At 36.8% G+C, this 15550-nt stretch overlaps 1 protein-coding gene across 1 annotated transcript in view; it reads right to left on the minus strand.

The window, feature by feature from the left end:
• Positions 1-15550, minus strand: part of LOC120072738 (Tetratricopeptide repeat (TPR)-like superfamily protein) — a 61644-nt gene that overhangs the window by 14144 nt on the left and 31950 nt on the right. The window contains exons 7-10 of the mRNA XM_090314300.1: positions 15403-15504; positions 13930-14004; positions 11220-11327; positions 2815-2931 (exon numbers count right to left, since the gene is read on the minus strand). Of these exons, the coding sequence (XP_090170426.1) occupies positions 2815-2931; positions 11220-11327; positions 13930-14004; positions 15403-15504 (402 nt within the window). The remainder of the gene's footprint in view (positions 1-2814; positions 2932-11219; positions 11328-13929; positions 14005-15402; positions 15505-15550) is intronic.

A 15550-nucleotide genomic window follows, 5' to 3' on the forward strand; every position in this document is an offset into this window, starting at 1 on the left:
GAAGCAAGGCGTCGTGGCTAGAAGCAGTGCCGAAGCCAAATATAGGGCTATGAGCTTGGGTATATGCGAAGAGATTTGGTTGAAGAAGGTTTTGGTAGATCTACATCAAGAAAGTCATGACCCGATGAGACTTTACTGCGATAACAAGGCTGCTATTAATATTGCACACAATCTGGTTCAACATGACAGAACCAAACACGTTGAGATTGACCGACACTTCATCAAAGAAAAACTGGATAATGGTAGCATTTGCATTCTTTATGTTCCGTCCAGCTAACAAGTTGCGGATGTTCTCACCAAAGGGTTACCCAGACAAACTTTTGACACCTATGTTAGCAAGTTGGGTCTCATTGACATCTACGCCCCAACTTGAGGGGGAGTGTTGAAATTATATTTTAGCCCTAAGGGCGTTTTTGTCTTTTATCAGTCTAGGGTTTCTCATTGTTTGGTTATTTATACATGTTCTTGTATTGTGTACTGTGTATCTGAATTAAAAATAAAAACTCTTATCGTGGTTTTTTCTCCCTGGTCTAGGGTTTTCCACGTAACTTTGGTGTTTTTTATTTTTCCCCCAACTTTTCAAGACATTCAATTTTTAATGTATTGCATGATAACAAATTAATCATCAATCTAAAAAAATGTTGTATTCTCAGTTCTCAAATTCATTTCCTAAGATTTTTAATTAGCAAGGAAGGAATAGCAGTAGACCCTAAGAAAATTGAGGCAATCAGTAATTGGCAGCAGCCAACCGCAGTTATGGAAGTCCAATATTTCCCAGGTCTTGCTTCTTTTTATAGAAAGTTCATTAGAAATTTTAGTTCCATTGCCACACCTCTTATTGATTGTCTTAAAAAGAACAATTTCCAATGGGGCAATGATCAAATTGACAGCTTTCATACACTTAAAACACTTCCTGCTTCTAGTCCAGTTCTAGCCTTACCGGACTTCCAAAAACCATTTGAAGTCAACATTGATGCCTCTGGCTTTGGCATCGGAGCTGTCTTATCGCAAAACAAACACCCCATTGAATTTTTTAATGAAATGGTCCACATACGAACTAGAATTATATGCTTTAGTTAGGGTCCTTAAGACTTTGGGAACATTATTTACTAGGAAAAGAATTTGTTCTTCTCACTGACCATTTTTCTCTTTTAAGTTTCTACAATCTCAAAAATACATCAGCAGGATGCATGCTCGTTGGTTGCAATTTCTTCGAAGGTTTGATTTCGTCATTAAGCATACTAAAGGTAATGATAATAAAGTAGCCGACGCCTTAAGCCACAAAGGTATTTTTCTCTCTCTTCTCAATGGTGAAATTATAGCTTTGGACTATATTTGTGATTTATACTGTACCGACCTTGATTTTGGAAAATTTTGAAATAATTGTGCTAACCACATCCCATTGAAAGACTTCCACAATGTAGAGGGGTATCTATTTAAGGGAGACACTATTTGCATACCACACATATCCCTTAGAGAATCTATTATAAGGGAGGCTCATGCTAATGGTCTTATTGGGCACTTTTGTGGGGATAAAACAATCACTTTGATCAATTCCCGTTTCTATTGGCCACAATTACAAAAAGATGTAACTAGATGTAACTAACTTTGTTAAAAGATGTTATATTTGCCAAACTTCTAAAGGTTCTAGCCAAAACACAGGTTTATATACACCTTTACCTATACCACACACTATTTGGCAAGACCTCTCCATGGATTTCATACTCGGTCTCCCTAAAACTCGACGTGGTGATGATTCAGTTTTGATAGTTGTAGATCACTTTAGTAAAATGGCACACTTCCTTGCATGTAAAAAAACTGCCGATGCTTTAAATATAGCTAATTTATTCTTCAAAGAAATTGTTCGTCTTAATGGAATTCCTAAAACCATAGTTTCCAATATGGATGTCAAATTTATGAGTTTCTTTTGGAAATCCTTATGGAAAAGATTTGGTACAGAGTTACTCTATAGCACAACTAATCATCCAAAAACAAATGGACAAACTGAAGTAAAAAACTGTACTCTTGGTAATCTAATCCGCTGTCTTAGTGGAGATAAACCCAAACAATGGGACATTGCTTTAGCTCAAGCAGAATTTGCATTCAACCATATGGCCAATCGATCAACAGGAAAGTCTCCTTTCAAAATTGTATACACTAGATTACCTAGAATCACTTTTGATCTCTCTTACCTTCTAATGTTGATCTTAGCAGAGAAGCAAACTTTATGGTTCAACGGATTAAGGACATACATGATGAAGTTCGAGCTCATTTGGAGAAAGCCAACGCCAAGTATAAAGAAGCTGCTGATGCTCATCGAAAACCAAAATCCTTTGCTATTGGAGACTTAGTCATGATTCATTTGAAGAAATCCAAATTACCAGCCAGCTCACATAACAAATTAACAAACAAAAAGATGGGACCTTTTTCACATTTTGGAAAAATATGGTGACAATGCTTACAAGTTGGATCTTCCTCCTGACCTTCGGATAAGTCCAACCTTCAATGTACCTGACATATTTCCGTTACTTAACACGAGGACGTGTTATTCTTCCTAGGGGAAAGGATTTGATGTAGAAACATAATCTCTTGTTAGTTATTTAAGTTTAATTGTATTTTCCTTTAAGTTTGATTGTATAACCGGTTACCTCCTAGACCAGTCATCTTTAGTGTATTGTAACCGGCTGGCACCCTATATAAAGGGCTGCTTTGTATCATTTGGAGAATTGAATAAGACTTGAGGTATTTTATCTTCACTTGTGTGTGCATCAGTGTGTGCGTGTGTGTGTGAGAGAGAGAGAGAGAGAGAGAGACCTTAGCTAAGTAACCACGGAAGTCATCAGGGTGGCTGGAGATAAGTTGATCATAAACAGATATAGCATCACCAACATGTCCCCAATCTGAGTATGATTTTCCAAGCAGTAACTCAACCTGCAAAAGATTTTATGCCAAACGATAGACATTTATTCAAACATTTATTCAAAGATTTTATTCCAAGCAGTAACTAAGAGTTCTATTGTTGCTTTTTCCCCAAACCCCAACAAAATAGCACAAAGCAAACCAAAGCCTGCTACCCTTAGCCCACTGGGGGAAAGGGAAAGAAACTCCTCTAGGAAAAATGCCTCAAAAACACCCACGCCATAATGATCTAGTGTACTGTCACGACCAAAGAAGCTAGTTCAGGCCCTCAACCACTTTCCTACAAAGAATACAATACTGGTGCCTTGGAAGTGATTATGGGGGTCTTCTCGCTATCGATCTCGTTCAGTTGGGAGAATGGTGAGTGTGTTTGAGTGATGGGAGTGTACGGGCCTCCTAGAATTAGAGGAAGAGACCGTTTTTGAACGAGTTGGGCGACCTCTTTGGCCTTTGTGGTTCGAATTGGTGCTTAGTGGGAGATTTCAATATGACTCACTCTCATGCTGAGAGGGCCCCTCAGAGGAGGAGAAATAGATCTATGAAGAGGTTCAACAATTTTATTGACGAAGGAAATTGGGTAGATCCTCCCCTGTTGAATGGTAAGTTCACTTGGGCCAATTAGAGTAAGAAGCAGGATAGATAGGTTTTTGCTATCTTTAGGTTGGATTAAAGTATTTGGGGAGTTCTGGCAGATGTTGGGTCCAAGAGTTACGTTGGATCATTGGCCTATTAACCTCACGTCGAGTTGTCTAAGGTGGGAGCCTAGTTCCTTTTGTTTTGAGAATATGTGGCTCCAGTACCCTTCTTTTTAATCCAAGTTTCCAAGTTGGTGGAATGCTCCTGTGCAAGGGAGATGGGAAGGGTTTTGCTTTATGGGCAAGTTAAAGGACGTGCAAGGGAAGCTTAGATCATGGAATAGGGAGGTCTTTGGTGATGTGAGGGCTCAAAAGCAGGAGATTTTGGCTAAGATAAAGGGTCTAGACGAGAAAGAGATGAAGGGTCTTCTGGATGAAGCCATGAAGGCCGAAAGAGATTCCCTTAATGTTCTTTTCGCGAAGGTGGTCCGGAAGGAAACTTGCAGCTGAAGGCCAAAAGTTAAGGTGGCTTGGGCAAAGGATAGTGATTGCAATACCTATCTCTTCCACAAAGTGGCTAGTGGTCGGAAGAGCAGAAATAGGATTGGGCCTTTGGTTAATGAGACGAGAGAAACTATTAGGGATCAGGGGTGTATATGAGCCGGGTTGGAGGCATTTTATGGTCCAACCCGAAAATTCAGGATGGTTTTAAATGAAGGAGAGATCGAGAGGTTGACTTTCGAAAGGTCAACCCAACCCAGACCAACCCAATATTTCCAAGTTGGGTTGGGTTGAGTCACCGGGTTTTTTCTTTTCTTTTTTTTTTTTTAAGAATTTTTTTTCCTTCCTTTTCCATTGAAGAAGAGATCGAGTGAGACGAGATTGACGGAGGACGAAAGCTGTAAGGAGGCTGATTCCGATGAGTGAGACGAGTTGAGGATGGAAGGAAAATCTAATGAACGGACGGAGGATAGATGAAAAGTGAGACGAGTTGAGGACGGACGGACGAAAGCCAGACGAGTTGAAGATGGAAGATGCATTGACGTTTTGCTACTTGTGAGGCGTGAAGATGATGGACACGTTGAGTGCGACTGCGAATGCGATTTAGGGTGGGTGTGGGTGGCCATGAGGCGTGAAGATGCACTGACGCTTTTAAAAAAATATTATATATATCCGGGTCAGATCGGGTTGGGTTGACCCGATCAAGAAATTGAGTAACCCAAGACTTGACCTAGAAATGCATTTTTAAAAATTTTTCAACCCAACCCAACCCAAAAAAAAATCTAACCCAACCCAACCTTTAAGGTTTAGATTGGGTAGTCCGGGTTGGTCGGGTTATCGGATTTTTTGAACACCCCTATTAGGGATGAGAGAAGATTGAGGAAGCAGTCATCTCTTTCTTTTCTAATCTTTACAGGCCGGAAGTTTCTTCAAAACCTTTTGTCCAAAGGATCGAGTGGAATCTTATTTCTGAGGGAGAAAGGGTTGGCCTATGCTAGCTCTTTACGGTGGAGGAGATTAAGCTTGCTGTTTTTGGGAGTGACAGTTCTAAATCCCCTGGGTCGGACGGGTTCTCTTTGGCCTTTTATCAAGAAAACTGGATTTGATTAAAGAGGACTCAATTGAAGTCTTTTAGGAATTTCGAAAGAGGCATTCTAAACAAGTCCATGTTGGAAACGTTTGTTTGTCTGGTCCTGAAGAAGGAGAACGTGACTAGGGTTCAGGATTTTAGACCGATTGGTCCAATCCCAAGCGTGTACAAAATTCTTGTTAAAATTTTAGCTAATTCAGTTGACTATCTTTAATTCGCAAGGGGCTTTTGTGGCTAGGAGACAAATCTTAGATCAAGCCCCAATAGCTAACGAGACGATTGAGGACTTTAGAGCCAAAAAGAAGGAAGGAGTTCTCTTCAAAATCGACTTCGAAAAAGCATACGACCATGTGGATTGGAATTTTTTGGATAAAGTCTCAGAGAGGAAAGGTTTTGATTATAAATGGTGGTTGTGGATGTGGGTTTGCTCAAGGAATGTAAGTTATTCCTTCCTCATGGTTGAAAAAATCAAAGTAGCTCTGATACCACTGTTGCAAAGATAAAATTAGCTTTGATACCACTATTGAAAAAATAAAATTAGCCCTGATACCACTATTGAGAAAAATGAAATTGTTGGAAAGAATAAATATTTGCAGAAGCAAATCAATATCTCAATGTTTGTTAAACAAAGAGAAGAAAAATGAAAATGAGAGTGAAATTCAAACAAATAGGAAAAAATTGGTGATACACAAAAGAAATGTGATAACAAATATGATACTAAAATTGTGATACAAAAAATGTGATACTCAAAATGTGGTACACAAAATTGTGATATTCAACATGTGTTACACAAAATTGTGATACACAAAATGTGGTACACAAAATTGTGATACACAAAATATTTTACATGAGAAATCACCCTTTTATAGAAACAAATGATAAATTTAATAACTTACAAATTAAAGGCATATTAAAAGCATAAACTTAATAACTTAAAATCAAAAACTGAAAAATAAATCAAACAATAAAGTAAATAACTTCATGCATTTGAAACGAAAGGTGAAAAAGAAAAAATTCATAATTCAACGCTCCTCCTTGAGGTTTTTCTTGGTCACACCCAACTTTTGGTGTGGAAACACAAACTGTCTATGTGTAGTTTTTGTGAGAATGTCGACGAGTTATTCAATGATTTTTCCTTCTTTTTCTTTCTTTCTCTACTTTTGTCAATAAATAAAATCTTGACTTTGATATGCCTTGTTCTACCATCTTGTACCAAATTGAAGACACTTTTAGATAAGGAAGACTGTGCATCTTCCCTTCTTGAAAACTGTTGCAGATATGATCAATAAAGGTAAATTTGAAAATATTATCAATCATGTTGAAGAAGGCAAAATTTTCAAAGCTTCGTTATCTTCGTGTAGCCACCTTTTGTAAAACTTTTAGGTTTGAGAAAGAATCAGAATACTCTATTCATTCACCAAAGATATGAATATATACAAGTGTACAAAGCATAGAAAAGGAAAATAACACAAAATATTTACAAGAATGGAAAACCCTAACTATAGAATTATAACACTCCCCCTCAAGTTGAAGCATATATGTTAATCATGCCCAACTTGTTACATAGGTAATCTATACATCTTCCATCCAATGCTTTCGTCAAGATATCTCCTAATTGTTCTCCAGTCTTCACATATCCTGTAGATACCAACCCTTGTTGAATTTTCTTACGTACAAAATGGCAATCAACTTCAATATGTTTAGTCCTTTCATGAAATACTGGATTAGACGCAATATGAAGTGCTGCTTAATTATCACACCACAACTTTGTCGGTGTAGTGATTTCAAATCCCAACTCAACAAGAAGTTCATATATTCAAATCAATTCACACACAGATTGTGTCATTGCTCTATATTTTGATTCTGCACTTGAACGTGACACCACATTTTTCTTCTTACTCTTCCAATAAATCAAATTACCACCAACAAAAACACAATACCCCGAGGTTGATCTTTTATCTTCTTTAGATCCTGCCCAATCGGCGTTTGAGAAACATTCAATATTAGTATGACCATATCCTTATATAATAAACCACGCCGGGGAGTAGCCTTCAAATAACATAGAATCTGTTCCAATGCAGCCCAATGATCAACTGTAGGGCATGACATGTACTGACTCACAATACTTACTGAATAGGCTATGTTGGGTCGAGTTGCTGTAAGGTAATTAAGTTTTCCTAATAACCTCCTATATCTTTTAGGATCTTTTAGCAATTCTCCATCTTTTGTGAGCTGTAAGTTGGGCATCATTGGGGTACTACATGACTTAGCCCCTAGCTTTCATGTTTCAGTCAACAAGTCAAGTACATATTTTCTCTTCGATAATAGAATTCCTTTCTTGCTTCTTATTACCTCAATTCCTAAGAAGTATTTCAACATGCCCAAATCTTTTGTATGGAATTGACTATGAAGAAAGGTCTTTAGAGACTGAATACTGAAGCATCATCACCAGTAATCACAATATCATCCACATATACAACTAACAAGATGACACGACCCTCAGATCTCTTAAAAAAGACTAAATGATCTGACATGCTCTTCCACATTCCAAAGCTTTCAATTACCTTACTAATTTACCAAACCAAGCTCGAGGGCTCTGCTTTAATCCATACAAGGATTTACGAATGCGACACACTGTTCCATTCTACCCCTGAGCAACAAACCCTGGTGGTTGCTCTATATACACCTCTTCTTGAAGATCACCACGAAGAAATGCATTTTTAATATCAAGCTGATGTAAAAGCCAATGATTGATTGAAGCTAATAAAATAAACAACTTCACAGATGCCATTTTTGCTACAGGAGAAAAAGTATCAGCATAGTCAACGCCATAAGTTTGTGCATAGCCTTTCGCTACAAGGCGCGCTTTTAACTGAGCAACAGAACCATCAGGATTGACTTTAACTGCAAACACCCATTTGCAACCGATAGCCTTCTTTCCTTCAGGGAAAGAAACTAAATCCCAAGTACAATTATCATCTAAGGCAGTCATCTCCTCCACCATTGCGGTACACTAACCAGGATGAGACAAAGCCTCATGAACAGTTTTAGGGATGGATACAGACTCTAAGGATGCAATGAATGAACATGTGGAAGGCGACAAATGGTTATATGAAATAAAAGAGGAAATAGGATGAGCATATGTACGTTTACCTTTACGAAGAGCAATAGGAAGATCATCACTCGTTTCTAGATCCAATGACGAAGAAGACTCTGGTACAGGGCATGGAACTGAAGGAGGTTGTCGTCGAGTATAGACCTTAACGATGGGTGGAAGAGTAAAGGTAGCCATAGGTAGAGATGAATCAGGAAGAGGACCGGAAGGAGAAATAACTGTGTAGACAAGGAAATCATCCTCTAATTCCTTATGCTCCCCCTGACTCTTATTCGAAGAGAAAGACGGTGATGAAAAAAACGGGGTATGTTAAAAAAAGCGTGATATCAGGAGAGACGAAATATTTATTTAAACTAAGACAATAACACCATACCCCTTTTGGACACGAGAATAACCAAGGAAAACACATTTTAAGGACTTTGGATCCAACTTGGTATGTTGAGGCCGAACATCCCGAACAAAGCAGGTACAATCAAATATTTTGGGTGGAATGGGAAACAAATGTTGCTTGGGGCATACAATACGAAAAGGTATCTCACCCTTAAGAATGGAAGAGGGCATGCAATTTATTAAGAAACAAGTTGTGGAAACAGCATCAGCCCAAAAGGATTTTGGAACATGCATCTGAAATATCAAAGCCCTGGCTGTCTCAAGGAGATGACGATTCTTTGGTTCTACAACCCCATTTTGAGATGGAGTATCGACACAAGAAGATTGATGAAGAATGCCATGGGCATCTAAATAAGACTTGAGTATATGAGAGAAATATTCTTTAGCATTATCACTCCGTAGGATTTTAAGAGCACCACTAAACTGAGTTTGAATTTCAGCATGGAAGTTACGAAAATGAGAAAGTAACTCAGAACGACTTTTCATTAAATATAACCACGTAACACGAGAATAGTCATCGACAAAAGTAACAAAATACCTAAACCCTCCTTTGGACTCAACAGGACATGGACCCCAAACATTAGAATGGACTAATTCAAAAGGAGCACTAGCTCGTTTATTGACTCGAGGATACAAACTCAAACGATGAAATTTAGCAAACTAACATGACTCACAATCTAAAGAAGATAAATGTTGAAGTTTTGGACGAAGACTCTTTAACACAGAGATAGACGGATGACCCAAACGACAATGCTCTTCAAAGGGAGACGGCACGCTTGAGCATGTGATAGCCGTAGGTGTTTGTGGTTCAAAGATGTAAAGACCTCCAAATTCACGCCCTTTACCAATAGTCTGTTTCGTCGTAAGATCCTGAAATAAGCAACAACCAGGAAAAAAGAAGACACAACAATGAAGATCACGAGTGAGTTTACTGACCGAAATCAAATTAAACGAGAAATATAGTAAATTTAAAACTGATGACAAAGAAATTGATTCAGTAATATGGACGGTTCCTGATCTTAAAACAGGAGTGGAGGTTCCATCAGCTATAGTGACATTAGGTGAAGAGGTAGATGTACAATGGTTAGAGAATAAACTGGGGTTACCTGTCATATGGTCTGTAGCGCCAGAGTCAATGACCCATTTTGACGTGGAGGAAAAAAGGCATTTAGAAATGTTACCTGTCTCTGCGATGGCCGTAATGGGAGTAGAAGATGATGCCTTCAATGACTCTTGATACTGCTGAAATTTAGCAAACTCCTCTGCAGAAATCGTAATTGACTTGCAAGATTATCAGGAGTAGAGGTGACATGTGCAGAGGGTGATGGCATCCTCTGACCCTTATTCAGCAATCTTCTGCATTCACGCTTCGTATGGCCAGGCTTCTTCCAACGATGAGATATTTGAGTTTGACAACACTTGATCTTTGGCCATCTCATATTTAGGTGCAAGACCTACTAAAAAGCTCGTGATAAACAACTTTTCATGTTGAGCCATTAGAGCTTTTGGATCCGTGCTGATTGGCATCAAGGCGTTGAATTCTGTGCATGTATTTTTAACCTCCATAAAGTAGCTTGTAAGAGATTTTTCTCCTTGATCAGGTTGATATAGAGTCTTACAAACATCAAACACTCTATTAATATTCTCTTTCCTTGAATAAAGGAAATCCAAATATTCCAATAGTTCCTTGACTGATTTGTAGTGATTTACTAGTTCAACAATTTCACGGTGTTCAGTTACTTTTGATACCATAGGAACAGTCTCAGACATGACTACTGGTTTCTTATCAGCCATTACCTAAAAAAATAAACACCGGACAGTAGAGAATCAAACCCTAATTTACCGAAGAGGTGTCTTTACAAGCAGTGAGTATACCTATATATCCCAAACAAACACACCACCGAGAAAAGTCAACAAAACTAAGGAAACCCACAAAAGATGAACCAAAAACAATGGCACACGCGCCGGCACATGGACGGACGGCAAAAAGGAACGATTGGTGCGTGAGCCTCATGCGCTGGTCAGATGGGATCCAGACTTTGGGGTTTTGTAGATTGGCGGCTGGGCTCCTCGACGGACTGGGCGGTGTCGAAAAAATAGTTTTTTTCCCTCCCGACGACAGCGGCAACGGCGAACAAACCAAAGACGGCGACTGTGAGCAAAAGTGTAAACACCTCTCCACAAAACCCTAAACGTATCACAAACGGGTTCTAAATTCTCAAACCCTAAGGTTCACAAAACCCTAAGTTTGTTTAGAGGACTCTGATACCATGTAAAACACTTAGGTTTGAGAAAGAATCAGAATACTCTATTCATTCACCAAAGATATGAATATATACAAGTGTACAAAGCCTAGAAAAGGAAAATATCACAAAATATTTACAAGAATGGAAAACCCTAACTATAGAATTATAACAAAAACTAAGTACACCTAAACCGAACAAGGAACTAAAATATCTTCCTAAATTGGTAACACACTTATAGTTTTAGACTTCTACCTAACATGATGCAATTTTGGGGCTGCCTCATCTTATTCTTCATTGATTGCCATTTATAAATAGCCTACAAATGTGTCTTTGACTTGTTAATTTCAATGGATAAGGTTGAGGTTGAGGTTGACTGAACTCACTTGAATAGGATCAATCGATAATTTTGTTTCCATCTCCTTGCCCTCAGCCATACTTCCTAATTTTAAACTTTTAAGACGTTCACGACAGTCCAAAAGGAATTGAACAGCCTGCAATGAAAGAATGCATGTGTGAAATCAACGGAATTAAACACAATCATGAATGCAAACAAATTTATATCCATAAGATGTACAAGATTCAATAGGTCAATTACTGTCAAGAGCCAAAGAAATCAAACTATTACAACCGCCCAGTATTTGATTTAGGACGTACATATTGAAAATAAACTATACTCGAGCATCAATGGGTAAAAAATCTCTAATTTTGGTTACTCTTTTCAAGGCAATTACGTAAAGAGCAACAAAGGAGCACACTAATTATTCGAGCTGGTAGACAGATGAGTAACGACTACTAAGTAGCACAACATGTAGATGAAGGAAAAATTAGGGGTAATAATACTCTTCCATTTATGTTATGTTGCATCAAAAAATACATTTCTGTTTTATGAATAATTGAAACAAGAGCAAACTAACCAAAACTAGACCACTCCCACACATGCTAATGATGAAATAGAAGTTTACAACAACCATGTCCTGTCTAGTGGTGGCCACTCCGAACTTCAATTCAATTAAATGTATTAGTTACAAAATATTTTAAAAATTCCCTAATTTTTTTTAAGAAATGCATTTCGATCTATTTACACAAAATTTAAAGAAGAAATTGAAACAAGATATTTAAACTAATAAATATTATCTATCAGTTAAACAAAATATTTAAATAAATTCCAATTTATGAAAGAAAACGTAGTTCATAAGGGATAAAGGGTATAAGCTATTTACTTTGAACAAAAAATTAGTAGATATACTTTTTAGACATGAAAAAATAAAGCAAAAGTTAACTTTTTAGTCCCCAAGTTTTTAGTAATAGGTGTTTTAGGTCCTTGAGATTTCAAAATGTACATTTTTAGTCCTCAAATTTTTTTAAAAATAGGTTTAAACGAACCCAAGCAGTGTCTTTGAGTAATTTTTTTTATTATTTTAGTGATTGACATGATATTCTAAATTAAAAAATTCTCCCTCCTCCCTCCAACCCTCCTTCCCTCTTCTTGTTCCTGTCTCCTTCTCCCTTCTTCTTCCCATTCCCCTCCCTTTCCCTTCCCCTTGTACCGATTCTACAAATAAACAGTGTAAAAGCGAAAATATGTGTTTGATAGGGAGAAAGAGAAATCATGAATATATATGACAGAAAAGAAGGATATAACACCGGATTGTTAGTGAAGTGTTTTATGGGGAAAAAAAAACTTCAAACAAATCAAACCAAGCCCATATTGAAATCAAAAGAAAGAAAAAAAAATAAAGACGAAAAATTACAAAGTAGAAACCAGAGAGAGATATCAATCAGAAGGGCTGAAGACAGGATAATGGTGGATTTTAGTAGAATTTTCAACGAAAATGGTATGTAGGCTTTCACTTTGATTTCCTCCACTTCATCCTACTATAAAATTTGCTTTCGTAGTTAATCTGAACCACTAGCAAAATTTTTCTTCATCCTAGACATGTGGGACTGGGAGTGGGGCTGTCAACAGTTTGGAGATTTTGTTGATCCTTGGCAGTAACTGAACTTGGGTCATAATTTTGAGATCCAGCGAATGAAGATTTTGTTGATCCTTTTTGCAGTTCAAATTAATCAATTTGTTGTGGCTAGTTCAAAAGGTTCTTCAATAATTGAAGATATATCTTTGTTGAACCTTTTGTGTTTGGTGATTCATCATTTTACTGAGTTTTGAAGAGTGATTTTGATTTTGGTGCTTTGTGAAATTTTGTGGGATTTGATAATTTAGCCTGGAAATTCGAATCCTGTTTGCTTTCTGATGCATGGCTTCTATATTGGTTAATGATGTGATAAATTTTGCTTTTTGAGAAAAATTTTCTTTTCTGAAGCCCAAATCTGAAAATAAAAAATGAAAAAGAAGAAGAGAGAGATGAGGAAAGACAAGAGGCATTGTGGGGCTAGCAGGGAGGAGGGACGGCTCATGCTGGCATTAGAGCAAAGAGAAGAGGGAGGGGGAGAGTGGAGAGTTTTTAAATTTTAATTATTATTTTTTAGTTAATTATTATTAGTAGTATTTATTAAAAATTGACACAACAGCTACTCCTAAAATTATTTAAAAAAAAAAAAAGCCACGTCACTTTTTTTTTTTTTTGGTTAAAATGGCTAATAGAAACTTAACGTTAATGACTAAAATTGGGTATTTCTTAGGCCCCTGTTGGTAACCTTTTAGTTTTTTGTTCTTGAAAATTAAGCTTATTAACACTACTTTCACCTCCAAATTCCTTCCTCTATTATTTACTTTTTACTAACAGTTTAAAAAACCAAGCCAAATTTTGAAAACTAAAAAGAATAGCTTTTAAATACTTGTTTTTGTTTTTAGAATTTAGCTAAGAATTCAACCATTGTACTTATAAAAAGATGCAAATCATTGTAGGATATTGGGAGGAAATAAGCTTAATTTTCAAAAATCAAAAGCCAAAAACAAAATGCTTATCAAACGGGATCTTAAATTTGGGAGACTTGATTGTAAGATTTTGAAATTTAGGGACAAAATTGACGTATTGTCCAAACCTCAAGGACCAACTGTGTAATTTACTTATTTTTATTTTTATTTACTTTTACGTACTGTGAACTTGTAATTTCTATAAAACTGTAACTAACCTCATCTTGTTTCCCAGCAGCAAGTAATGCATTTGTAAGGCCACGCAGAACCTCAAAATTGACATCTTCAGATAACTGTTCACAATCAAGCACATTCAAGGAAAGAATTTATCAGATGATAAAGTCATGGGTCCAGACGTGATAAAACACTTCCCAATACCAACACCTTGGAAGCCTTGACAATTGATTCCAAACTTGTATGCATTCTCTAATTTCACATGTACATTAACAACAATGAACGTACCGAGCAATCACAAGACAAGAAAAATATTTGTAAAGATTTCTTTATAAAATACTTTTAAGTGATGAAATGAATATATAAATTCTTAAATGTCATCCACATTAATCTTTTAAAGGTTATTTATATTATTTCCTATCAAGGTAGTACATTTTCATGATATTTGTAATTTTTATATTTATATTCCTTTGGGGAAAAACCTCCGGATGGATAATATAGTTGGAGCGTAATAAACGTACTTTCTCTGATGAAATGGCTTTGTAGGGACTTAAGCCCAAATCCTTCCGTAACTACTATTTCTCATTGCTTTGTAGACATTCAAGTCCAAATCCTTTTTGTAGAATCTTATTATAAGGCATCCTCCTCATGTACTTTGATAATCACAACGAAAAGTTCAGTTTCAAATAAAATATTGATATTGGCTGGAAGGCTATTTACTTGTTGTGCCCTCTTAAGGATAAAATAAAAATTAAGATGGACTATTATGATGTAATATGATGTCATTATTTCTCTGAGCTTCTGTTGAACAAACATTTTTATAAACTTTGTTAGCCAATATCTTAATTGACGTTGCTATTGTCTATTATACGCTCTCAGATGTTGCTATTGTCTATGATACACTCTCAAATATGTATTATTTTGATCAATACGTATACCTTATACCTTAAGCAGATAAAGAAGGCTAGTAAAGAAATTTTGGCCTTGAGTTTTCACTAATAGGTCATTTTAGTCCTTGAATTTTTAAAAGTTATACTTTAGCACTTGAGTTTTAAGAAATAGGCTTAAGCAGTCCGTAAGAAAACCATTAGACCTCAACTAGAAAGCTGACTGGACTTTAAATAGGCTAACTGGACGAGTGATGAGCTTACGTGCAAATTTGACATAACCTTTAAATGTAAAAAATGAACAAATAAATTTTTCGTTCTTCTCCCACTCTTTCCTTTGCCTCTCTCCTCAAGCAGTCTCTGGAAGTGTCAGCAACAACTGTGGAAAGGGAGAGAGCTGGGAGGGGAGGGGAGGATGAAGGTGAAGGGGGAATGGATAGGGAGGGAGACTGACAAGAAGGGGAAGAGGGTGAGAGATGAGAAAAGGCATGAGAAGGGAGAGAAAGAAGGGAGAGAAAGAAGGGAGAGAATTTTATTCTTGTTCTCTTTTAATTTTTAATGTCATATCAAACAAAGAAAAATTCCAACAAAGCACGACCTGATCCTTTCTAATTGTAAGAAAAGACTAACCATTGTGGCACTCTTGTATGCCGCAACACTCCCATCATAATCTTTTAGTTTATATTTTACTTCCCCAAGCAAGCGGAAAATGTCAGAATCATCTAACTTCTCCTACATAAAGAAAGAACAAAAATATTATATTACCTAAAAGCAACAT

The sequence above is a fragment of the Benincasa hispida genome, chromosome 1, assembly GCF_027475165.1.
Source record: "Benincasa hispida cultivar pf3 chromosome 1, pf3_genome.v1.1, whole genome shotgun sequence".
Taxonomy (NCBI): domain Eukaryota; kingdom Viridiplantae; phylum Streptophyta; class Magnoliopsida; order Cucurbitales; family Cucurbitaceae; genus Benincasa; species Benincasa hispida.